Source organism: Vigna umbellata, chromosome 4, assembly GCF_029865625.1.
Source record: "Vigna umbellata cultivar VRB3 chromosome 4, Vumbellata_1.0, whole genome shotgun sequence".
NCBI classification, from domain to species: domain Eukaryota; kingdom Viridiplantae; phylum Streptophyta; class Magnoliopsida; order Fabales; family Fabaceae; genus Vigna; species Vigna umbellata.
Window position 1 is genome coordinate 42,086,306 of NC_142168.1, and position 25,739 is coordinate 42,112,044.

Below are 25,739 nucleotides of genomic sequence, written 5' to 3' on the forward strand. Positions count from 1 at the left end.
ATTTTACCTTTTCAATAAATAAAAAAATCATTTTATTATAATCTATAACAATAAACAAACATATTTCATTTTTTTTGTTTTATCTCTAATTATATTTTAAAATTAAAAGAAAATTTAAAATGTTAAAAGTAACTATCTACACACACTTCAACAATAACTCGACACATTACAAACCACTCACTTTTAGTAATACAATATATACAAATCACCTATTTAGTCTTGTTTTATTAAAAAAAATATTGACCCTTGTCAACTATATAACTAAGAAAAGAATGTACTAGGAAAAATTTCCCATACCTATTATCTGGACGTGTGGTCATTTTATTGGTCTTTTTCTTATGTCATTTACATTTTAAAGGTTTTTTTTTCATCATTTTAGATGTTATTCACTATTTCTTTGTTTGTCTTTAACACCTACGGTTTTTATTGGTTTTATTGTCTTTTTTGTTCTTTCTCTGCACCCTGCATGAGCTTCTCAATTCTTCTTCTCCTTCTTCTAAGCGCAAATATCATCACAATTTGATCCCTTTTCTCCAGTCTCTCCATCATTTTCCATCTTGTCCTTGGTCTTCTTCTTCTTTGATGCATTGGCTTTATTTCTTTTCATTCCTATGCATTTTTGGTGTTCTCACAATTGCTTCCCGAAAGACTTTGTGTTGTTTTCCCTATTTCTATGTTTAAAATAAGAGAAGAGGCGCAATGTTATTTTTTTTTTTTATTAAAGTTTGGTTTGCTTCTTTGAAGCTTAAAGGTAAATGTTTTTGTTTCTTTTTTTTTTTAAATTTTTTTATTCAGTTAAGATTTGTTCTCTTTTTGCTAGGTTTTTTTATTCTTTAAATATTCATGTTTTATTATTATTATGAAACTGAGTAGACTCTTCGATGTTTTTTTTTTACTTTCTGAACTTTTCACTATCTGGTACTGTTGTGACTTTGGCAAGTGTACCAAATCGTTTCAAGTAATAAAACCGGTAAGACCGGATATCGTTTCCCAAGAGACTCGTGTCACCAAACAATCGTATAATTTCCAACTAACTTAGACTAAAGAATGCTTCATAATTTGTGTTTTTGTGCAATTAAAGTAAACATGAAACATAATTGATGAAAGTGATCTTAGATACTCAAACACTTGGAAATGGAAAGATTAGAAATGATATGGAATGGTATTGTTGGGGGTATGATTTCACCTACTTCATTCTTATGTATAGATAATCACTTCCTCTTCATTAATATGCCAATGTCAATCTACTAAATTACTCAAACCCAACCCCTTGGTAGAGAGAGCTTAGACTTCCTTATTAGGCTCCAATCCCTTGGAAGACCTAACAATTATTTCCGCATTAAGAATTGAGATCTAAGATAACCAAAGGTCCTAATTCTATCCCTAGATACTATTTCCTTTAGGTGTTTAATCCAAGTCCAGATTTACTCAACATTTCCCAATATCAAGCAAACCCTAAAATCATGTAATGGGTAGCAACTTCACAACAAGCATTAAGAAAAGGAATTAAACACTAACAATCAATGAAAGAGGCATATATTCATCCAAAACATAGTAGTTTACATAAGATTTCAGTGGCTACATCAATCCCCCAACAACAATGAAACTAGCCCTCCATGAAAGGAAAGCTCAAGCTTACAACAATGGTGGAAATGGAAGAAGGAAGAAGACCCAAGGGTGAAGAAGGACTGTTCCCACAGCTCCTAGCTCGCCTCCAAGAGCTCCAAATGAGAGAAATCGTGTTTGGGCAGCAAAAGATCCAAATCCCTTCGAGTTTCAACCCTAAATAGACCAAATTTGCCACATCAGCATTGCCATCGCTCAACTGCACCCCAGCTGCACCCCAGCGGCAGCATTCCAGAGAGTTGGCGCTCAGCTGCACGCCAGCTGCACGCCAGCTGCACCCCAGCGACAGCATTCCAGAGAGCTGGCGCTCAGCTGCACAAAATCTGTACCGCTCAGCGGCAGCAAGTCGGATCGGGTGGCGCTCAGCTGCACAGAGTTGTACCGCTCAGCTACAGCAAGTCTGGTCAGGTGGCGCTCAGCTGCACACCAGCCGCACCCCCGCTTCAGCATTTATCTTTTCTCTCAAAACTTCCTCTTTTACCTTCATTCTTGCTTATATGGTTCTTCGGTTCTTCAGTTCTTCAGTTTGGCATACAAGCTTGGATGTAAATGACCAAAACATACTAAAAAATGGGGATTAGTGATGAAATTGAATCATTAAAGTTTAAGATGCAACCACTTAAGAAACTAAATGAAAACTAGGATTTACAAGGCAAAAAGCTAAGAAAGAGTTGATATTTTCTCTCAATTCGACACTGAAATCATGGTAAAATATGCTATTATCAGGTACTTATCTTTCAAGTCTCTTTCGTCCTTTACTGAATAGTGAGTTACCTACGAAAGATCTTTCGACACTCAAGTTAGTATTTGGTCAAAGATTCTGTTTAAATTTGATTTAGTGCAAAAAATAAAATCAAAGTACGATAAAAATAATATTTATAATTTGGTTTAATGTAAAAAGTAAAATCAAAGTACGGTTAAAATAATATTTATAAGTATATTTTGTTGACCATGGGCCTCATATATGAATGGGCTACAATTATGGGCCAATTGGTCCTTATGCTCAATGGCCAGCTTACTTGTGAGTACCGTCACTTGTTTCTTGGCTGAGTTACCCAATGTGAGAGTGTATCCAACAGGCACATGGAGCTCCCATTAGACATTATCCTGACTTAGTGAGCAACTTAGTAATCAAAGAATAAATGTAGGCTATGGCATGAGAAACATAATACTCAGTATCCAATATTCGGTATCAGTTAGTGATAGTTGATCTTATCCATTTAGTAGTACAATCCTTGATATTCGATTAGGTGATCCATCCTCCATAGAGTACCTGATATTCGGCCTATTAGTTATACTGGCTATAGGTTGCCTGACATTAGGTGCTCGACAAACGATATCATGTCTTTGTCTTTAAAGGTTGTAGTTAGAAGGGTCGAGGAGTCATCAACCATATACAGTACACTAGCCTTCTAGTCTTTTCATCTCATCAAGACATACAAAGAGTGTTAGTGATTAGTCTATAATAGAGGTGAGGTGTCGATGTTCGGTAGTAGGAATGTGTGACTTTGCGAAATAATTTTGCAAAGAAAATTTGTTCTCTTTAGCCATAACCTTATGGGTATTATACCCCCTAGCCTCGAGGAGCGTAGCGATGAATGTGTTGTTAAATCTAAGAGGATGTGACTAATGGGAGTAGGTGTAGAAACCAAAGCGGTGTCTTGGTAAGGGTTATGAGGGTTCGAGAATGAAACGTTACCTTGAAGTGGAAGTAACATTATGAAATCCAAAAAGTTACCTTGAATAAGACATTTCATGGGCTGATTTGTGATGGGTTTGGCCCATTAGGTCTGAAGATGAACCATCATCATCACATTATAATTAGGGATGAGGATGGACATAGTTTTCCATCACGTTATTTGAGAGCTTTGTTATTGTTCGTGACTGCAAGAGGTGTATTGTTACTGAAGCGTGAAATAATGTTCCATCACGAAAGGTATTTTAAGATCAGGTAGTGGTAGTAGTGTCAATAATCGGATGTCGGTATCGTTAGATGCTAGATCCTCCGTAGGTTTAGGAGTACGCATTGAGATAATAAGAGAGAACAAATTGGACCCCCATGAAGAACATGTCGATACTGAGTGGAAAATGAGGGAAGGGTATGATTGGGTGGACATCGAGGTCCGAGCCCAACTTTCAGACTTTAGATTGTCCCAGATACTGAACTCTTGGCTGTAGAGCATTTACATACTCCAACATGAGGTGTCGCTAAATATTTTATATCTAAAGAGGGCATGCACCATTGATTGTGTTTGTCACGGAAAGAGAGCTACGAGGACAACTTCTTCTATGTGTACATGAACCTCTTCACAAAACTTCATGTTCAATTGTCATTTGACTAGTTCACAATGTGCATCCAAGATTTTAAGTTGCTTTGTAAATCTCTGTACATAACCCTTCTCGTGAATGTTTTTTATATTTCTACTACATACATTCCCGGGAACCAATGACATGGGTCTCATTAATAAGGACTTTAAAAAGATATTTCCACTATTCAGTTTGTATTCAAACTCCTTTAAGAACTTTAAAAAGATATTTTTTCGAGTGGTGATTAACCATAGTGGTCGATCCTACTTTTATGATAATAATGAGAATAAGAAGTTTCCTTTTTACTAGACTAATAATATCAAGATTGGCCTCGAAATGCCTTATCTCAAATCGAAGAATCAAAGGGCTCCTTCAGGGTCGGCATCTCCAACAACTCTCATTTTTGTGGAAATAATACTTGCAAACTCCACTTCTTAACATAGATAACTTCTCTTCACAAAATACCTGTTGGCCCCATGGTGGACACCAATTGTTCTTACAAAATCGAATGTATTTGCAAAGTTTTCTACTCCACGAACTATTCACCACCTGATACTTGTCCTCCAAGCCTCCTTCATCCTCTATTGAATGGTGGGGTGCTGCAAAAGATTCTTCGACGTTCAAGTTAGTACTTGGTCATAGATTCTAATCAAATTTGGATTAATGCAAAAAGTAAAGTCAAAGTACAATTAAAATACTATATATATGTGTATTTTGCTGACCATGGCCCCATATGAATAGGCCATAGTTATGGGCCCATTGGTCCAAAGGCTCAATGGCCAACTTACTTGTGAGCACCTCTATTTGTTTCTTAGCTAAGTTACCCAACGTGAGAGTATGTCTGGTAGGCACAAGGAAGTACCATAGGTGGTATCCTGGCTTAGTGAGAAACTTGGTTATCAAAGAATAATGCAGGCTTTGGCTTAGGAAGCATAGTACTCGGTACCCAGTATTTGGTACTAGCTAGTGATAATTGATCTTACCATTTAGTAGTACAATCATTGATATTCGGCTAAGTGATATATTCTCCATAGAGTACTCGATAATTGGCTTATCAGTTTTGTTGGCTAGGTTACCTAACGTTAGGTGGTCGACAAATCCTATCATGTCCTCGTCCTTAAAGGTTATAGTTAACAAAGTTAAGAATCATTGACTGTTATCATAAAGCTGAAGAAAAGAAGTTTTAATGATGTCTCAAAGTCAAGTCCCAAGTGCTCTTGGTGTAAGAATATCTTCATAAAGACTTGTCTTGTGTTAAAGCTTTTTTAATTTAGTAGATTTATGTATAGGATGTGGTTTATCTTTGATTCTATGTATTATTTTCCTTAAGTTGCATTAAAATTTGTTTTGAATCAGAAAACATCATTTTATACTCAAGATTATCGATTATCAACTTGTAATAATCGATTATCAGTAATCAATTATGACTTGTCATAATTGATTATCACGGGTAATTATGAGAATTTTTAAGCAAGTTTTGAATCGTTGTGCATTCATGAAAAACATAATTGATTACCATAAGTGGATAATCGATTATCACACATTAATTAGCTGATAACGAATTTTTGGAGGTGTCCTTGAGTGAAATCTCTATAAATTAGATTGAGACTCTCATTCTAAAATACGAAATACGTTTATTTCAAAAATCTTATATGTTTAGGTGTGTGCTTTGATAAGCGTGTTCTAGGGTTTGTGTAGCCCTTGTACGTTGGCTTTGAGAACTTGGTGTTGGTATAGAGCGAGAACTTTCACGAGAGTTGTGATTGAATGTTGTTGTTGTTGCTGAGTTGAAAGTCTGTCATCCTTTGTGAAGATTCAAAGGAGGTGTTCATCCTTCGTGAAACATTCGGAAAAGGTGTTCATCCCTTGTGTGTTTCAAGAGAAGTGAGTTTCATCTCTTGGGGGTAAAAAAAGAGGTGTTCTAACCTTAAACTGTTTTATTTTCTTTGTGATTGTAACAATTTGTTGGTTTGTGATAATGAAGCGTTAATTATCGTTTGAGATTAACAACTAGACATAAGATCTATGTGATCTGAACCAATATAAAAATCAACTGTGCAATTTTATCTCTTCCTTACTCTTTTATTTGTTTAAATTGTTATTAAGGAATTTATATTTTACGAGAAAATTATTAAAGGTATTATTTGCGATAAGAAATCAATTCACTCCCTCTTTATTGGTTGTACACGCTAACCATTCTACTGTACCACTTTAACATTGATAATATACATTACACTTATGCTCTTATCAAAGATGAAGACGATGTTTGTGTTATAGAGATTGAAGCAAAAGTTCATACAATAAAGCAAATGGTAATATATTATGAATTTTAATTTATTTGCTTAATTATACTGGTGTAGTTTAATTTTTATGAAAGTCATATCTTAGAATTTTATTTATAGTAGTTATTATGGTCTTTTACCTTTTTGTCGATCTAATTGTGGTCCAATCATACCTTAATCAGCAACAGTATATTCATTCATGATTATCATTCGTGTTAGCTATATAATTCGGTCATGATGGTTGGACACATGTGATCTATGCAAGAGGTCGATCAAAGGGTAGTCGATCTAGAGTGGTCGACCAAGGGTGGTTAGTCCAGATAGGTCGGTCAAGGATGATCGATCCAAATAGATTGGTCAAAATTGTCGGCCCAAATAAGTTCGCCAAAGTGGTTTACCAGAGTGATTGATCAATGGTGATGGATACATTCAACTAAAAAATGTGATTAATATAAATTGAAAAATAGTCTTTGTAGAGAGATTGAAGAAATTGAAAAATGTGGGGGTATATTGTTGAAAAAAAAGTCTCAACAATGTAAAAAAAACGTTATTAATATCTATTAAGAAATAACCTTGACCATTTTGTTTTCAACAAACATCTTTAATCAATGTCGAACTTGATTAACATAAATTAAAAATAATCTTTGATATCAACATAAAAAAAAGCACTTGACATAAGTCGAAAGCTACCATCCATATAAATCAAGAAAATCCTAATTAACATCAACTAAGAAATACATTAGCATTGACAATAAACAACTTTGATGATGGTAGTCGAAAAATAATTTCAACCGACATCAGCTTAAATGAATATCACACCAAAATCTATGATAAAAGTGATGTCAAGCTAACAACATAATGATCCGGTAACAATGTCTTAGTCCAAAGTAAGTGGCTTTCAATCTAGAACTGGATTAATAATGTTATAGTGAAAAACAAACTAACTGTATCTTAAACACAACTTAAATGAAATTGCGAAGAGAAAAACAATGCGAGAGATGATAAAATATTGAAATCTTCAAACTCTTACATTTTTTCTAGATAAAATATGAAATTGTATAATTTTAAGTAATAAAATAATTCTCATAAATTTTTAAAATTTAAACTTTTAAAACTATTTATGTAACCAATATATTTTATCAGAATATATTTCGGTTTTGTATGAAGATAACTACCTTCTAAAATAATAATAATTATTATTTTACTATTATCATCATCATCATCATCATTATTATTATTATTATTATTATTATTATTATTATTATTATTATTATTATTATTATTTCAGTGATCATATTACGTAGTGGGATATTTCTTTGTGCATTTCATAATATTTTTGGGATGCCTCCCATTTATTTTAGAGTAAACTTTTGAGAATATAAACCATACATTTAAAAAAAAAATAAGAGGTGTCCAAATCTTCTAAGGAGAAGTATGAAAGTTCAATCCTATTTAATGAAAAAATGTTGTAGTTTAAATTTGGGCTTAATGTCAGCCCAACACAAATCCTTAAACGTTCCAAGGAGGCCCATCTCAGCATAGGTTATTCTTTCTGCACCTTAACAATTTCAGTTTATACTCTTTCAAATTTCAGAATGGATAATTGAAATGTAAAAACTTCGTTCAGATTGATATTTAGGCTATTGCTTCATGCATCCTATCAATCTCTCGCTGTACCACATCAAAAGTTTATGAAATTTTTATTTCCGTAATAGAAGTTTGGTGATTGTCTTTAGGAAAAAAATTTCCAAATTTGTTTTATCATGTTCCGGAAAATGAAATCCGGAATGATAGAGTGCTGGAAAAAAAAATTGATAGTGTGCTGAAGTAATAACCTTGGTATTTTCATAATTTAATTCCGAACTAGGTAATCCAAAATCAATGTTTTACAAATTGGATTAACGTTTCCTTATTGTACACCCATGTTGTTAAGTTGTAACAACAACAAAACCCTCAGCTTAATAACACATACAAACACTGCCTACAAACATGGTTTTGGATATTTATACCTTAAAATTTTTTATCATAAAATACCCTTTTGTATAAAATAATGTAAACCTAATTTTCACTCCCTCTTTATTATTCTTCAAATCCCAATTTTGTACATTTTATTTTAACTAATTTTTAGACCATATTTTTGATCATAATTTTATCATTTGTTAATCTTAAATTTGTACATTCATTTTCTCAAATAAGTTTATGTTAAACATAATTTCCATTAGATGAAATTTTATTAAAAGAAGAAAAGAAAAAAACATGAAAAAACCACAACAAATAAAATTATATCACACATTGTAAAAAATTACATATTATGAAAAATCATTACATGAAAATCATTTTTATATTCTAGAAAAAAAAGATAAATTATTCGTCGTATTAAAAAATTCATTATTAGTCAATTATCTCATATTTCAAAATAACCTTTATACTTTAAAAAAATTTACTTTTAAAGATTTAATATTAATTTTTTTTTTCATTCTTATCAAGTTTCTTGCACACCTTAAATTTCAAACAAACTGCCACCGAATACATTCATTTTCATTATTCTTTAAAGTCCTTTGCTTTTATTCTCATCTTCTCTTTTCTTCTATATAACTTTTTATGGTAATTTCGCCCACTTTGACATACTTTCTCACTAACTATGACAAGTGAATTACAGCAACTGTTATAGTAATAAGTTGTCTTAAAATCATAATTTTGCATCAGTGATCTCTCATTGTTTTAGCATTCATTCATTCACATTTCATCTTTTCTTGCTAAATCTATCCTTCTAAGAGTATTATGTGCTTTTATTCACCCTTTTAGAAGGCTCTCACATAGGCTTAATGTCTGAGTTTCATTCATGCACATGAATACTAAGTCACTCATCTAGCAAAAATGCAGATGACTGCAGTGGCCAAAAGGATTAAATAACACATTGGCAAAGCTAATTCTTACATTACTAGGCACCAAATTGAGGCAATTTGATGCCAATATGATAAGAAACATACTTTTAAAACATAAGTTTTCCATTAACAAAGTGGACTTGAGGATGATGAGCTATTCCTTAAGTAACAAAATATATCTATAAAATCTTACAACTATAGAACCCCTTAGCAACCCTTAACAGGTAAGTTTAAAGTTGATAAAGCAGTTTTTCCCCTTATTTGTTGAATTAGCCTGGTCAGGAATTATCTATATAAGCTCATCCAGTTAAGCCACAGCAACAGCATGAGCCTTGTAACTCTGGCTTTCTTGCCGCCTGTGAACTGTGTTTTTGACATTAAGGCCAGGTGCACCAAAGCAGAAGTAATGACCCCTCAACTTCCTACCAACTGAAGTTCTCTTTACCAACTTTGGTGATTCATCATCCTCAGGTGGTGGTTGATTTAAGCTAGATGGCCCAGCAATTTCACTGTCAATGTAAATGCCCTTTTGCTTGTCTATTGATCTAGGTGAAGAAATTGATGATTTTGAAAAGGAACTAGACCTGGATCTTCCTGAAACCCTTACTTGTGGCATGGATTGCATCACTCCATGCACTAGTCCTGAAGCAAACCTCTTCTTAGCATTTGGACTTGACTGCTGACTCCTGACAGAAAGAGTTCTTTTGTTGTTAGGAAGTGAAACTGGCCTAGAAAATCTTTGCCTAAGTGGGGTTGGAGTTTCATCAAAACTGTTATTCCATTTCCTGACTGAGTCCACTGAACCCTCATCTGTAGACTTTTTGAACTTCTCTTCATATTTCTTGTCTTTCACTCTAGACCACTGAAGAGCTCTCTTTAATCTTGCTGCTGCATAGTTCACAGAACTAGGCCTTTTGCTAGCTGTTGAAACGCGATTTTCAACAGTATTCGGGTCATATGGAATGTGTTCCGATGAGGATGAACTCACTCCTCCATTTCCATGATCAGCAATAGCATCTGACACATTCTCAATGCCAGTGTACAAAAATATTTCAGTGTCTGAGACTCTGAATGATGTCCCAGGACTGCTTCCAATGCTTTGCATTCTCAAGTGTGAAGCTATGGCTTTTCTTGAACTGTGACCTTGACAACCAAACATTCCACCAGCTGAGATCAACTTTTTTATTAGTATATCTGATGATGCAGAGTTGGGGTGTTGTCTAAGGTAATCTAGTGGGGTCATGCCATCAACATCAGAGATATTCACATTTATTGAGGGAGCAGTCATGAGGAGCTGCACAAGATCAGTGTGAATGTTGCCTATGATGGCCATGTGAAGAGCAGTTCTTCCATCATTGTTCTTGTCATTGATGATGTCCCCTACATGAAAGTTCTTCCCACTCAGCATGTTTCTCAAAAGGTCAACCTGCTTGTCCAATCTTCTGAATGCATGAGATTGAAAACCAGACACAGCCTTATGGAGAAAAGTTTCTCCAGAGTTGTTTCTCAGAGAGATCAGTGTGGGAAATGCTGAGACAAGAGCTTCAGCTGTACCTAATTGGCCCCTGGAAGCAGCCACATGCAAAGAAGTGTTACCCTGATGGTCTGTGGAGTTTATCATGTCAAAGGATGATATAAGATATTTAACAACCTGCACGAGAGGCAATATTGTTCAGAGTTGAAATGCCATACCACCACAGAAAAAGCAAATCACAAACTAATTGTTGCAGAATGCCCATAGGCACAACCAATCAAAAGCTCAAAATGAATGAAAATAGTTATAAAAAGAGATAGCAAGGTCACACAAGAGGATTCCTTGATTCTTGTAAAGTAGATAAAAGGATTAGAACTTTTAACTACCTCTTCATGTGGTCTATTTGATCATGCAAGAACTACTCGGAACAATAATGATCTTACAGAGATTATAATAACTCTGTTGCTTATGATATTGCGTACTGAATGCTATATGTTAATCAACACCAAACAAAATTTTATATGTTAAAAGAGCTTTTAAAAGGTCCCTAACACCACCAGAATAGTTATATGAAACAGGTTATGAGAAACAAGGAAAAGAGCAGCAGTAGCTTCAAACATTTGATGCATAAAATGAAATAGAACTCATGATGAGAAACAAGAGTATCACCTCAACTTGGCCTCTTCCTGCAGCTGCATGTAAAACAGTTGATCCATCAGCATCTCTGTAAGCCAAAACATCAGAGCAATTGGCTAGAAGCTCCTCCAAAATCTTCAGATTTCCTCCTCTGGCAGCAGCATGAACAGCCCTATTGGTCATCTCCCACCTATACACAGAAGGAATGTCCCCAACATGCTCCTCCACCACCACCCCTCCTTTGCCAGATAGAAACCTTGGTGAAACAGCAAAATCAAATAGCAATCTGAAAACCTCACAATTCTTGCTCCTGGCAGCAGCATAGAGTATGTCAGTGATACCATACTCTCCCTCACCAAAAACCAGCAAAGGGTTCCTCTCAAGAAGGACTTGCACAAAACCCAAGTCCCCAGCTGAGGCAGCAGTGTACATTAGCCATCCACCATAGCCAGCTCTGATGAGAGAGTTCTTCCCTTTCTTTGACTCACATTCAAGAAGCAGCTTCTGTGCTACCTCACTCCGAAACTTTGCAACATCATTGAACTGTTCTTCATCATCCCACACCACTTCCAGCCGCCGGATTCTGCGCAGGGAAGTGAGTTTGAAAAGGTGGTTACTGTCCATTCTGAGAAGCTCACGAACCAAGTCATAGTGGCCATTTGCAGCAGCCCAATCTATTGGTGATGCGTACCACCACTGGTCCCCAGTGCTCTCCCAGCGAAGAGGAAAGTATGTAGGAGCCATTGACAAGATTGGAAAGGCTAAAAACTCTAGTGATTTGAAAACTCTTACAAGTAACAACTTTACCAATATGAAAGCAGATAATAATTGAAAACAAGAACAGCAAAATAAAACCAACTGAAACTAATGATTGCAAAAGGGAAAGGGGAAGAAGAAAGAGAGTAATTGAGGGTGGAATGGAACTGATGATGCAGAACAAAACAAGAGTACAGATAGAAGCTGGACCTGTGTGAGGAATATAGAAAACTGATACAGCACAAGAAAGCTTACATGGGAATTATAACATTGAACAACAACAAATTATGTTATAAAGGGAACCAAAGTTCACATGTGAGAAATGGAGAAAAGCACTAAAGCACACACATGAGACTGATTAAAGGGTTGAACAGTGCTAGTTGCAAAATCCCATCAAAACACTCAGTAATCGAGTATGATAAGTATCAGAAGCGCACAACAAGGAAAAAGAATGGTCCCTGAGGCTGGTTACGTGGGTTGGTGATGTGATCCAATTAATAATATCAAACAGATGGTATGAGAATGGAAACAGCCATAATTGTTCTCACAAAGTTAACACATAAAAGTTAGCAGACACTTCAAAGAAGAATATTGTTTATAAAAGTGATCACAAGACCATTTGCAGTAGATAACATGAGAAAGGGATGTAATATTCAAGAAAATAAAAAAAGGAAACCTTTTTCTTCTTGGAATCTCAAAAGGGAACTCTAAGATGCCAATAAAAATCTCATTGATGATTATGGTTAAGAACAGTGAACATCTTGTTGGATGCAAAGGACATGGATGATAATGAAGGAGGGGTTGGATGCAATGATGGTAGAAGCAGGAATTTCAACCAAAGGAATGAGATTTTACTGTTGAAAAAGGTATTGAAGTAATTATAGAGCTAAAATGAAGCAGGTTGCTTTTGCTTCACATTTTCAGAGACAGAACCAATGTGACCATCAACATCTTTTCTGCAACTTGTAATAATAATAAAATAAATTATCAGAGTTTTTGCACAATGAATTATTCTGTGAGGACATAGTTGAAGTGATAGTTTTGTTCTACAATTCACATCTTTGCACTGTAAGATTGTTCAACCACAATAATAATTTGCTTACTCATTCTTCAGGAATGTTTTAGGTAAAGTGTATTGAAATTGACCCTTTTTTTCTTTATCATAACTTGGCAACAAATTAGACAGCAACACATGTTTGCAATATTGAATATAGCATCTACGAAAATAAAAGATTGAATTCAAGCTATCTTTTAAAGGAAATTCTACTATCTCACACAACCTTTTTCTACACAACTTTCCCATAAATTAATTTATGATAAACAAATGATGTGTATATATGTGGTAGGTCTTGCATCAGAGGGGGTGAGGGGTTCAAATCTTAATTTGGAAAATGGTTTTTTAACTGAGCTGAACTGAATTTAAATCTTACCCATGTGAATTATTGGTAGGTTATGTGTGTAATAAGTATTTATGTCTACTCTAAAATAATAATTTTTTAATTTTTTAAATAATTATATTTATACCCCTGAACATAATTAAGAATGAATTAAAAAAATACTACTTGGATGAAAAATATGTTAAATATGTTTTTTTTTCAAAATTATTATAAAAGATTGTGTTTTATATAAAGATTAAATTATGAAATATTTAATTCTTGTACTTCATAAAAGTCATGTAAAATGTGAAGGATTTGACAGAAAAACAAGTTTCACTGTGAATTATAATACAACATAACTTCTACATGCAGTTTATTGGGAAAAATGTTTAAAATAAATTTCATAAAATACATTATAAAACAAAACACAATTTTTATAATATTTTAATGATATAAATATCTAAAAAGTAATTAGAAAATTGAAATAATTTTTTATTTAAAATTAAAATACTATTATTTTTGATGGAAAGTGAAGGGTTAGGAAATTGGGAAGTGCTACTCAGTGTTCAACTCTTTCATAACACATATTGAAAATTATTAAAAAGAAAAATCACGAAATGAAGTTGTTAATTAAGATGTGAGATCTACCATTTTTTTTTTTAAGTTTTAATAAATTTCAAAAGAGTGTTATGAAATCATATTACTTACTAGCATTTCTATTAAAAGAAAGTGCAAAAATTTAATTTCCTTTCAACCACAAAGTATTGTTTGGGGATTTCTAAGTAATATTCTCCCTAACCCACCGGCCTCTAAAAGTAGTTGAATTGTTCTTTTATGAGCCTAACTTTACTTATGGACCTAAAACTTTCAATTCTTAAAAACAGATAAATCAAAATTTGTCGGTCTAATTAACCAATCATTTCATGGCATTGCCATGGCAACTTGCAAAGACCAAATTATAGAATTTGAGAAATTTCTCTTTAGTTACGAGAATTTTCATACCTATAAACTTATAATTTATACCATAAAATAAAAAATATAGAAAATAATTTAATTATGAGTCTAAATATTACATTAAATTAAAATAACAAGTTAAACACTGTTTAAGAAAAAAACTCATTAACTTAATGTTTCGATATTTTGAATTAAAAATATTAAAAAATAGATTTTAAATCTAATTTAATTTCATAAAATTGGCTTGGAATATGAAATTTGTACTCACTTATGTATTATAAAATCATGTAATATACTATTAAAAATATTTGTCCTTGAATCTCTAATTTTTTTTACGCTGATGTATATACATCTTAAATGTAAGACTAAACATTAATATGTGGTTCGATAGTAGGTGATACGATAGACTTAATAAATAACAAATTTCTCGATAATATGTGACAATTATGTCAAATAAACAAATATTTTTGCTAAGATAGGATTCAATATATAGCTCTGATATCATATTAAGAAGTGTGCTTTAAACCTAACTCAATCTCATAAAATTATTTTGTAAAATGAAATTTACATTCACTTGTATAATGTCAATCTTTTAAATTTTTTATGTAAATTAAACTTAAAAAAAACACTTCAAAAACATAAAAGTGTTCAATAACATAAAAGTGTGCATGATTGTGTTGTGGGAATTTAAGCCATGAACTATAGTACTTTTATTTTGGATGTATTGTCGCTGGGTTTTTCTTCTCTTTCACGTCTCTATTCCTTGAGTTGAATTTCATGTTACAAAAGTTTTTTTAAGGTAAAACAATTATTTTTTCATACCTTTTCATTTTAGTACAATAACATATAAATCAAAAACTAAAATTCTGTTTAAGGTTTTAGTCAGGTGTGTTAATAATATACTGTCACGCAAAGAAGGATTTGTATCATATTAATTTATTATATTATTTATTTCATTTTTAGTATAATTGTAAAAAAATTGACTATTTTTAATTCAATCGGTATAATTATGTTTAGATTTTAATCTTATATATTGATTTTTTAAGATAGCTTCTTTAAATAGAAAAACCATGAGGAAATCTCAATGACTTTGAGTTATTAACGAGACATTTTTTAAATATTGAATTAATTAAATTCGTCTGAAGTCTTTGATAAATTTGTATATTTTAAATTAAGTTTGTATTACAATTTTTTTATTTGTTAAATATTTTAAAAAGAAATATTTTTCAATTGAATATTTATTATTTAAATTGTTTATTAACTAGTTTACTTGGTTGTTATTTTTCATCTTAGTTCCTCCTCTTTATATATTAATAAATATGAAGTTATGTATATAAGAATCATACTATAATTAATATATAACGACATTATTATTTTCACTGAAAACCCGTTATAATAAGGTTGTTTGTTATGTTTTTCAGATACTTCAATCTCATTATCTAGTGTAACTAAGGATTATGCCAATCCCCACAATTAAATAGTTAATGAGAAAATTCTTATTATTGAACACATTTTTCAATGAAAAATAATACAAAGTTTACTTTAAATATAATACAATTTTATATTAATTGGAGAATCCCATATAATAAACAAAATAATAAAACACATAATCTATTATTAAAAGACAGAAGCTTAATCGTATAATATAAAAAATTTGATTACTCAGTAATAAAAATTATAATAAAAAAGAATTAAAAATATCAAAATTTACCATAAACATGAAACTTAATTAAATACATAATATTTAAATAAATATAAAAATATTTTGCATTAATATTCTACAAAATTTGACAATACATATATTATATTTTACCCACATTTTATGACCATTAAACTTTTCTTTCTTCTCTTCATCATACAAATAGAGAAACATGTGTTAATTAATCGATCTTATGGGAGTGTTGCAAATGTTAAACAAAGAAAATATAAATTAATGTATGATGAAGATGTAGTAAGCATGAGGTAATTTGAGATTATGATATTAAGAATATGTGAACGACACGAAAGTGAGCACGCGTGAGAATATCCCATAAAAAAAGTTTCTACTATTTGACCACAATATTTTCAGGAAATCATCAAAACAATTGGTTCAATAATTAAAAGTAAACATGAATATATTTTTAATATCTGCAAAATGAGGGAATTTTAATTTTAACTTTTACAAAATAAAAAGCTATTCATTTTTCGTCTTATATAACTTTTAATTTCTGTAAATATTTTTCTTTCTTTCCTTAAAAAAGTCAAAATCACTAATTTTGATTCCTAACTTACTTTAGGACGTATAAATGACATTTTTTAAAATTTTATCTTTAAGTGTTACTTGTTCATGTTATATCACAATACTTGTAAATTAGAATGATTAATTGGCTTTTTGTTTGATACGTAAATAGCTAACCACTGTCGCATAATATTAAACATTGAAATAACAATTTTTAACTCGTAAGAAACTAAACAAAGAAAATATTTAAAAATATAAAGTTTAAACATTCGCATTTTATAAGAATTGAAAATATATTTGAGACTAAAAAGTATTATTATTCCTCTTAATAGCAATATATTATTAGTCGGAATTTATTCAAAAACCTAAAATATCATGAGAGTGCAATCAAGTAAATGCAATCCACAACTTTTTGTTAGTTCTAAAAAATTCCATTAAATAAGAGATCTTACTCAAAAGCGTAAGTAACAGGGTTAGTAACATTTCTATTCTTATTTTTTTTTCTCTTTTTAAAATTTAGAGGGAGGAGATTGTGCCCTCATAGTCCATTATTATCTAACTTCATTGCGCTAGTAAAGAAAATATATTTTAACAAGTTACATTACGTATGCTTCGGTTTAGTAAAAACCTTTCATACAGTGGCATTTATGTAACTAACACAAAGTTATCTACCTCGGTTCATAGGGATCCGAAACGTAAGTGATCTATTGTCTCGGTTTCACAAGCAATCGATCTCTATAATTTTGTTCAAACCACTTGACTCTTCTGCAAGTTAGACTTTTCGTCTTACAACTTTTTCAAAATTGGTTTATTGCCTCGGTTGTTTACAGATTTTAAATGGTTACGCACGAATTATTTCCTTAGGTAAAGTTTCTGCCTAAACGCGCCAACATTACATATGAATTTTACATACGGAAATATCGGTAGATAAAATCTGTATGTAACTCCTTTTTATGATCCGTATGTAAAATTCGTATGTAATACGTGTGTTACATACAAATTAAAATCCGTATATAAATTAAAAGATGATGAAAAAATTGATCCCTACCAAATTCAATATAATTATTTCATATTTCTTAAATATAATATTAAAGTTAGAGAAAAATGTCCTTTCAAAAATCAAAACAAGAGTTGTTTACTCTTTTTAAACATCGATATATAAAAAAAATGAAGTTATTTATCTTATTGGAAAATAGAATGGAACATGAAAGAATTCAAAAAACAAGTAGCTAAAAATAGAGGCTTGAACTTCAAATACCTTCCTTTCCCATGCATTTTCAAATGGCTTTTTTATTCTCCATTCATATTCACACGCTCAAATTGCTCCTTCAAATTTTCACTACTACCATTCTTTATCTACAACCTTACATCCTTGTCAACAAAAGACATTTTAGTTTTTCAATAGATAAAAAGCTCAAAAACAAAGGATAAAGAAAACAACAGTTATGTTGGCTCCATCAAATATAAACATAGTACTAGAGAACCCTCCCACAAGCTGAATGAAGGGAAATAGAACAAACCAAATACATCTCTTCTGCTAGAACCAAAATGAAACACTGAGATTTTTCAAATTACCGAAATCAGGTTAAGTTCAAGTACTAGTTGCACTGCAATTCCCAATTTGATGCAAGAGTTAAGCAGTGGTGAAGAGCAGAAGTGAATCCAAGTGGGGGCAATGATGTTGTAGTTCAAACCTTAGGTGAGGTGCAACAAAGAGGTGTGCATGACCGCTACTGTGAAGGAGGAATGGCCAATAACTAACACGTGGTGGTTCTATTGATGTTAATGGTGGATGAGGCATGGCGACTCTCATCGCTGAAGGCCTAGTTCACGAGGGTTTGGTAGTGGAGGAGCATGTAAAGGTGGATCATCAATGTCGATATCGATGGGATTGCCGAAAATGATAGCTTAGGGTTTAGGTGTTGCGTTAAGGGCGAGAGAGAAAAGGACGAAGGAGAAAGCTATTCTAAGAAGGTGGATAGTGGTCGTGATAAAGCGTTAACCATTGACATTGCCATTAGAAGAGCCTCTCCGAAATCCTCGTAGGCGTTTGAGCATAGAGAAAGGTAAGGAGGAAGCTGATACATTTGATGTGCAAAGTAGAAGAGATCGAGTGTTGTGTTCTAATTTTAGAGAAGAAGAAGAACCTAAAATTGGAAGAAAAGAAACACTAAAACTTTGGGTGAGAATGCTGAAAAAATAAAGTGGGGAAAAGTAAAAAATGAATTATAATTATGTACGTCATAAACTTCTTTAGAAAAACATCACAATCTTCATTATTATTTTCTTTTAGAGAACTTGCTAGAATAATTCTAAATCATGTTTATTTGTCGAGGTTTTTATAATCTCTACAAAATGACCCCACTATTATAATTTTTTTTTGTAGTGTTAGACTATTTCCTGCGATTTTCTTTATAAAACACATGAGAAACTTTGAACTTCATTTGCTTAGAAAAATTCAAACAATTCATTAATTTTTTTGAGGGTTTAACATTAACTTTCTTTGGTGGTTTACCCTTAGGTTTTCTAACCGTTTGAATTGACTCATTATCATCTTCAGTTTTATAATCTTCCTTCTTATTAAGTATATTTGTCAATTTAGAAACTAATTTCAATTCCTCCACAAAACGAGTTTTTTTAGATGTAAAAAAATTATGAATTGTCTCAAAATTACTATGAGGCGAATCTAATTGTTGTAATCCCTACAAACTATTGACAATTGGAGTGAAATCCTCTAGAGAAGGTAGTTCAACCAAAGAATCAGATTTCACTGACATACTACCATTAAAAATATCTAGGTTATTAGTAGAAGAAGATTCTTCCTCAAGACAAATATTATCATGATTAACCACTACAAGTTCAAGTTGTGACTGAACAACATGAAGAAACTCAAAAGGTTGCACCAATATAGGAGGAACCACAAGAGGTTGAACCATATTAGCAGGTTGCTGGACCACGTACAGGTTGCACCACAAATTGCACTAGAGGTTGAACCACATGCTGCAACATGGTTGTACCACATATTGCAGCATGGTTGTACCACAAGCTCTACCACAAGTTGCTCCACAGGTTTCATAAATTGTACCATCAAAATAAAATGAATTACTGGAATTGAATCTAGAGAACCCTTAGTCACATCCAATGTACTAACCACCTTAGGATGATAATGTTGTTTTTTTGCTCTACGGTTTTCTCTTTTCCACAATTAATGTTGGCGTCGAGCTACAATATTTTACAATTAGATAAATTATGACTAATCATTTTACAATTTGTACAAAATATAGTTTGTTTCTCATACTTCATATCAATAATAAACGCAAATCATGACATTTTCACTAAAATTTGATTAGGCAAATCAGATAACAAATCAACATCAACTAAGACTCAAGCAAAGAAACTTCGAGACATAGTATAATCATCTAAAGATAATGACATGTTAATTCCATATGCTATTGAGAAAATTGATTCTAATTATCAATACTCCAAGGAAGGTCAGGTATGTGAATATAAGATTGAGTTTTTGTGAGTTTCATAGAAGGTGGGACAAAATCTTTTGTTCAAATAAAAACATAAACAATGCCAAGTGATAAATTTTAAGTTCCAACAACCAAAATTATTCTCATATCCTCCAGCGAAGAAAAAGCAAATTAATAGAACCCTTTGTCAAGAAAAATTTCCTTCTAGTGTTCCAAATGCTTCTAATCACCTCAAGCTTCTTACAAAGATCCAAATGTGTGAGAGACTTATCCCTTTTGTCAGCAAAGTTTGCCCATGAAATAATTATAAAAGTTAATTTGCTATTGTATGTTAGTTTACAAATTTTGTTGATAACATGAAGAATCAACTATCAACATACATTTATGTATATGGATCAAATTTGATTGGTTAAATGGTTATATAATTCAAATTTTTGGTTACGTGAAAATTACTAAGCTTGGTACAACTCTGAAAAAATGAAATTTTTTGACACACATGACATCCCAACTTATTTTCTTCAAGACCACAATACTTTTGGTTAAATTCGTGTAATGTTTAGGTCAGATTAATATATATTCTTGTTGGATTGAGATGTCTCCACAATCACATGTGTGCACCTTTCTTCTCACTCTTCCAACTAGTGTATTGTCTTTATCTTCGGACTGATGTGTCCTCTTTCAACGTAGTTACAATGTTTTTGATGGAGCCTGTGAAAATACTCTGACATTTAAGGCAACAATGAAAATTTAGTAATTTAGTAATAAATGAATCTAGTAACATACCTCATGATTAAGGACTATATATAGTACCTACATAGGTCCTACCTTTATTGGGCTTAGGGTCTATAGGTTTATCTTATTTTAGGGTTTCATAATTTGTTTAATTTTCTTTAATTCACTATTAGTTAATTATGATTTATGTTTAAAGTAATGTTGCTTACATGAATGTTTGAGAACGTGTTTGTTGAGGTATCCTCCTCCTCAACCCTTAAGTACAACATAATTATTAGTTACATTCATCTTTAATTCAATATATCAATTTTAACACATTTAATACACAGTTTAGGTAAATAATATAAAGTTGATGCATGTAACTTTTGTGATGTATGTCTATCAACAAATAAAAGAAAAAAGAGTCGTTTAGTATTTCTAGATACATACTTCATGCTTGCAGCTAAGCCATCAAAATCTCCTAAACGAACAATAATTAACACCGCAACTGAAATGTACAAGGTGAGGGCTGAACATATTATGAGAATCAATGGCCATAATGCATGTTAATGAGGGTTGAATGAGGGTTGGTAATCCCTTTAGAGAGGTAGTTCACCTTGCTCAGGACATGCTGGCAGGGATTGGGATTAAAGATTTTGGTGAGCTGTCTTTGCTAGGTGCACAACAGTGACTTGAGTCCAACCACTCATGTTCATTGATCTTGGAATCACAACTCTCAAAAAAAAAAAGAAGCAAAAGCAAACATGTGAAAGGCAGCTTTTAACATATAGGTACTACATCCAAAAGCTGTATAGAGGAGTTTGCATGCTTTTAACAACTTTTAACAATGATGCATGTCATGTCCAATTCCACCCTCCTCCAGTATCATTTTCTTGCCTCCTCTTTTAACTTCAGCAAGTCACTATCTTGCTTTAGTGAGGGGTCAGAAAATCACAGCATCACATGGGCTCTAGGAGCCATAACAACCATCACTAAACCGTGATTCAATATCCTGGATATGTAATCTTCTTACCAGATTATGTCATCTAACATATGGGGATTCAGCATTACATTTCAATTATTTGAACATCAAAAAATTAAAAATCTATGCAATGTGGTTTAATAATGTTTCTATTCATGTTTCTCAGAAAATACATTCTAAAATCAAAGAGAAAACCACTTTTTGCTGTCCCAACTTTGGATTCAGAAAACATTAAACATTTTCCTATGGGATAAGAAAATACAGTACAGGGACCACTATCAAGGAAGAAAGAAAATAAAAAACAATGATACAGGGAGGCAGTCAGGGACCACTTAGAGCATGACCAATACACATTATCCCCGGATCTCAAAATGTTGTAACTGTTCTAATTTGATATGATGTATAAAGTGAGAAAATAAAGAAATTCACTATTTATTTTAATTAAAGCACTCAGTACATTTAACTCAGATCAATTCAATGCAACTTAGGGACTATTTATGTTGAAGTAAAATTTAATCTTATTTTCAAAGGTTTTAATAGCAAACTACAACAGTGAACTTTCGTAATTAAAAAATAAAATAAAGGAAAACAGAAAACAAACCCTACTTTACAAGGGTAAATTCCTTTTTAGATAAAGCAATTAGAAAGTTCACCAAGCCTATTCCAGTATATGACTAATCCTGGACAGAAGGCTCCACCAAGTCCATGTAGAAAAGGGAAATAGCATATGCATTTTTAGCAAACCTCCAAAAGTGAGATAGCATTGGATCACCCACCAGTTAAGTTCACTGGTCAGGGGACAAGAGATGGTGGCTTACACCCATGAAGTTCGATTGCAATGTCAAAACTATGGCCCATGTAAAGCAATGAAAGAAATACTAATAAATATTGTATGAAGTTGAACTAGTTTACGTTTTTAAAGTACAGTATATCATTCTTGTTAGAAGAATGGCATAATTGGGGCAATGCCAATCACAAAAAATCTCATTACATTTCTATCAGAAAAGAGTACAAAATTAAAAGTTCCATTCAGATCTTCTATTAAATAATGTGTTACCAAGTATGTGGTATTTGATTCTAACGGGAAAGTTCATCCACGTTTTACCGTGTGATTCTTGAACGAAGAAAAATTGATGCGAGTAACTGCGCAGTTGCCACAATTCTGTCTTTGAGTTTTGCAGGGAGCGACATTCCTTTGCCCTTTCTATAGGAATCCCCTTGAATGAACCTTATAATAAATGTCTAGCAAAGCAAAACAAAGCAAAGAACAAAATTATGGACAAGGTTCTGTTCAATCAAAAAAAGCAATCAGATTTAATTTACCAAACATCCCAGGTAAAAAACAGACTAAAAAGTAGTAGAAAGAAAATAAACAACAAATGTGTAAAATCATCCAACTCTTTGGCCTTTGTTCCGTTTAATGTTTGCATACATGTCAATACACAGAGGAATCCCAGAATCACAAGAAATAAAAAAAATGGAAAAAATCCACACTGTCGCTTCAACCCCCATACTCCTAGTTCTCTTTTTGACCATTGAAATCAGTTCTTTGCCTTCACAGTGTTGTTCTCCTTGATCCTTGCACGGTTATCCAGCTTAACAAAGCGTTTTAGATTGTCATAAGCTAGTGTTTCAATATTCTTCCTACGTAGTTCACTAAGTGCCGGACGTTTATCGAGCAGATGCCACAGCCAGCCAGGGTACTCTGAATCAGGCAGGATTTTTGGATCAGTTCCTTCCTTCAGAATGTTAGCACCTACAACTGTGCTTGCCTTGACTTCTTTGCTAAGAGTTGATGCCTTGGGTGAATCCGCAGATCCACCCCCTTTAGATCCTTTCTTTGCTTTTCCGGTGGCAAAAGTTCGTGGGTGTGCAACCTTAACTGCCTCTTTGACTGTAAGAATACATCTTATAGATCTGGCATGGTTCATAGCCATGACTTTCCTCTGAAAGACAATTTTATAACACTTCAGGGTGGAACATAACTATATATAAAAATAGAAAATTCCAGAATGAATAGTAGCTCTCTTACAATTTGAATTCAACACCTTGATTGCTTAGAGTTCAGATACATACTAAGATGCAGAAAGTGTACAACACATAATCTGAATTCCTACATCCCTTACAAAATTTCTCCTAAAGAGTATAATAAAAAAAAGATCATCATCGGGGCTTCTTAAAGAGTGTAAGTAACTAACAGGCTGCAGCTATAAAAAAAAAAAAGATTGAATCGTTCCTCTCCTTTTCCAACCCCACACCTCCAGAACATTAAGTTTTTGTGCATGTTGAAGTAAATCAACCAAAAATCAGTGTGCATGAATGCATCAGCAATATCTATATTCTATCCAAAAGCATGACTGTTTAATAACATCATCTAACTGTATGTTTGATTCAGAGAGGAATAAGTGCCTATCTTTCCTAACTGTTAAATTATAGAAATGAAATTATAGAACAATTATAAAAACTAAGAACAATTTGACCAAAAGGAATGAAATTCACCAAGTATAAATAATATCATAGATATTTTTCAAATTACTGGAACTAAGACCAATTGTGACAAAAAAAATGAAGGACCTAAATCATACAATAATAGGATAAAATTTGTTCAGATCCCTCAATTTGATGTCAAATTTGTCTTAACCAATGTAGTTCCACAAAAAGAATTAAATTCATTAAGTATAAAAACTGCGAGCACAAAAGTTGTCGTTTCAAAGAATAGGAACTAAGACCAATTGAATAAAAAAAATTCAAGGACTTCAGACACATTCTACTCATAATACCAATTACATGTCAGAAGCAGAAAAAAGTAGTGAACACATGGTTCTATAATCAAGTTACCAGCGAATATCAACACATTCAGTTTCCCATTTTATACATGTTTGTGATGTGAACTATAAAATAATGCAAATTCCAACAATATAGAGAAAACGCAAACACATCACAATCAATCAGAGTTTCCAAAAGGTTCGAAAACAGTTTGTACCAAACTCAATTTTAAAAAATTAAAAAAAGAAGAAGAAGGAAAGAAACATTTCATAAGAAAAAACAAATTAACAACCTAAAAAAATAGGTATAAAATTATCAGAGATGTTACCCAAGATTTAACCCCTGACAATGGAGAAAGAGAACCGTTTCCGGTTAAGAAACAATCCCATTGAAAAAATCAAACGGTGAAGTGAAGCTTACAATTTGAAGAATAAGATGGAATAAGATCGGTGTGTCCGACGTTGAACGGTTGTTTCCGCCGCCTTTCCTTTTATGCTACGCCAAACCTGAACTTCTAGGTTCACAACGGCGTGTGGTTCCGCTCCAACATTCAGTGACCGAACCCGAAAAAGGTACACCTTCTTTACAGTGGGCCTGGATTGGATTGATAGAATAGGAATAACATAAAATTCTTCCTGCACCCCATAATTTCATCTGCACTTCCATAATTTTGAAAATTTTAAATTTAACCGTTAAGAAATTTCAGATTGTTTAATTCTAAACGTTAGAGATTATATAATTTAAATTGTTAAATATTTATATTTTTGTATTATAAAATTCATATTGTAAAATAGAAATTTTATATTCTAAATTTTAATCCAAAATATAAAAATATTTACGTTGAATGTTTTGAATTATATTATCTATAATATTTTTAAATTACTCGAAACTGAAAATTCAAAATCAAAATTTGAATTTAAATTTTTTTAACTTATGGAAGTGTAGAATAAAAAGTTTAATCATCTTTAATGTCTATGTATATCTAGATTTATCTCAAATTGGTCATTTAGTTAAATTTGATCTCAATTAGGTATTTGTTTGGCAAAATTGAACTCTTTCTCTCAATTTAAATTAACAGCGTTATGTTTTGAGTACGTGTCAGTGACTTGGTGAAATGCTCTTTCGTCCTCAGCTCTTTCATCCTCAGCACGTGGCAGTTCCGCTTTGGCATCGAGTTTACAGAGGAGCACCAATATCAGCCAGGCGATCCGTTCCGCTATCCCCGACAAGCGATTCACTCCCTCGCGATCGCAACTACGGTATAGTTCATGACGTAGTGCGTGACCGGGT

General features: G+C 32.5%; 2 protein-coding genes across 4 annotated transcripts; both read right to left on the reverse strand.

The window, feature by feature from the left end:
• Positions 1-9,132: 9,132 nt before the first annotated feature.
• LOC124847786 (uncharacterized) lies at positions 9,133-12,966 on the reverse strand. The gene is made up of 2 exons (XM_047325354.2): positions 11,244-12,966; positions 9,133-10,751 (listed from the first exon to the last, which is right to left on the reverse strand). Exons 1-2 carry the CDS (start codon positions 11,952-11,954, stop codon positions 9,408-9,410), a joined length of 2,055 nt encoding a protein of 684 aa, XP_047181310.1. The 5' UTR covers positions 11,955-12,966; the 3' UTR covers positions 9,133-9,407.
• A 10,099-nt stretch (positions 12,967-23,065) lies between these two features.
• Positions 23,066-25,029, reverse strand: LOC124847791 (large ribosomal subunit protein mL54-like). 3 transcript variants are annotated; one of them, XM_047325364.2, is made up of 3 exons: positions 24,870-25,020; positions 23,716-23,819; positions 23,066-23,629 (listed from the first exon to the last, which is right to left on the reverse strand). In XM_047325364.2, the coding sequence occupies exon 3, from the start codon at positions 23,618-23,620 to the stop codon at positions 23,225-23,227; it is 396 nt and encodes a 131-aa protein (XP_047181320.1). In that variant the 5' UTR covers positions 23,621-23,629; positions 23,716-23,819; positions 24,870-25,020; the 3' UTR covers positions 23,066-23,224. The 3 variants fall into 3 exon arrangements, with proteins under 3 accessions (XP_047181320.1, XP_047181318.1, XP_087968117.1); XM_047325362.2 differs by lacking the exon at positions 23,716-23,819 and having other exon boundaries at positions 24,870-25,029; XM_088111991.1 differs by lacking the exon at positions 23,716-23,819 and having other exon boundaries at positions 24,778-25,003.
• Between the last annotated feature and the right edge of the window lie 710 nt (positions 25,030-25,739).

Coding starts and splice junctions, on each gene's coding strand:
- LOC124847786 (XM_047325354.2), bottom strand. CDS start 11,954: ATGGCTCCTACATACTTTCCTCTTCGCTGGGAGAGCACTGGGGACCAG. Junction 10,752..11,243: donor CAGGAAGAGGCCAAGTTGAG/GTGATACTCTTG, acceptor CCTCTCGTGCAG/GTTGTTAAATATCTTATATC.
- LOC124847791 (XM_047325362.2), bottom strand. CDS start 23,620: ATGGCTATGAACCATGCCAGATCTATAAGATGTATTCTTACAGTCAAA.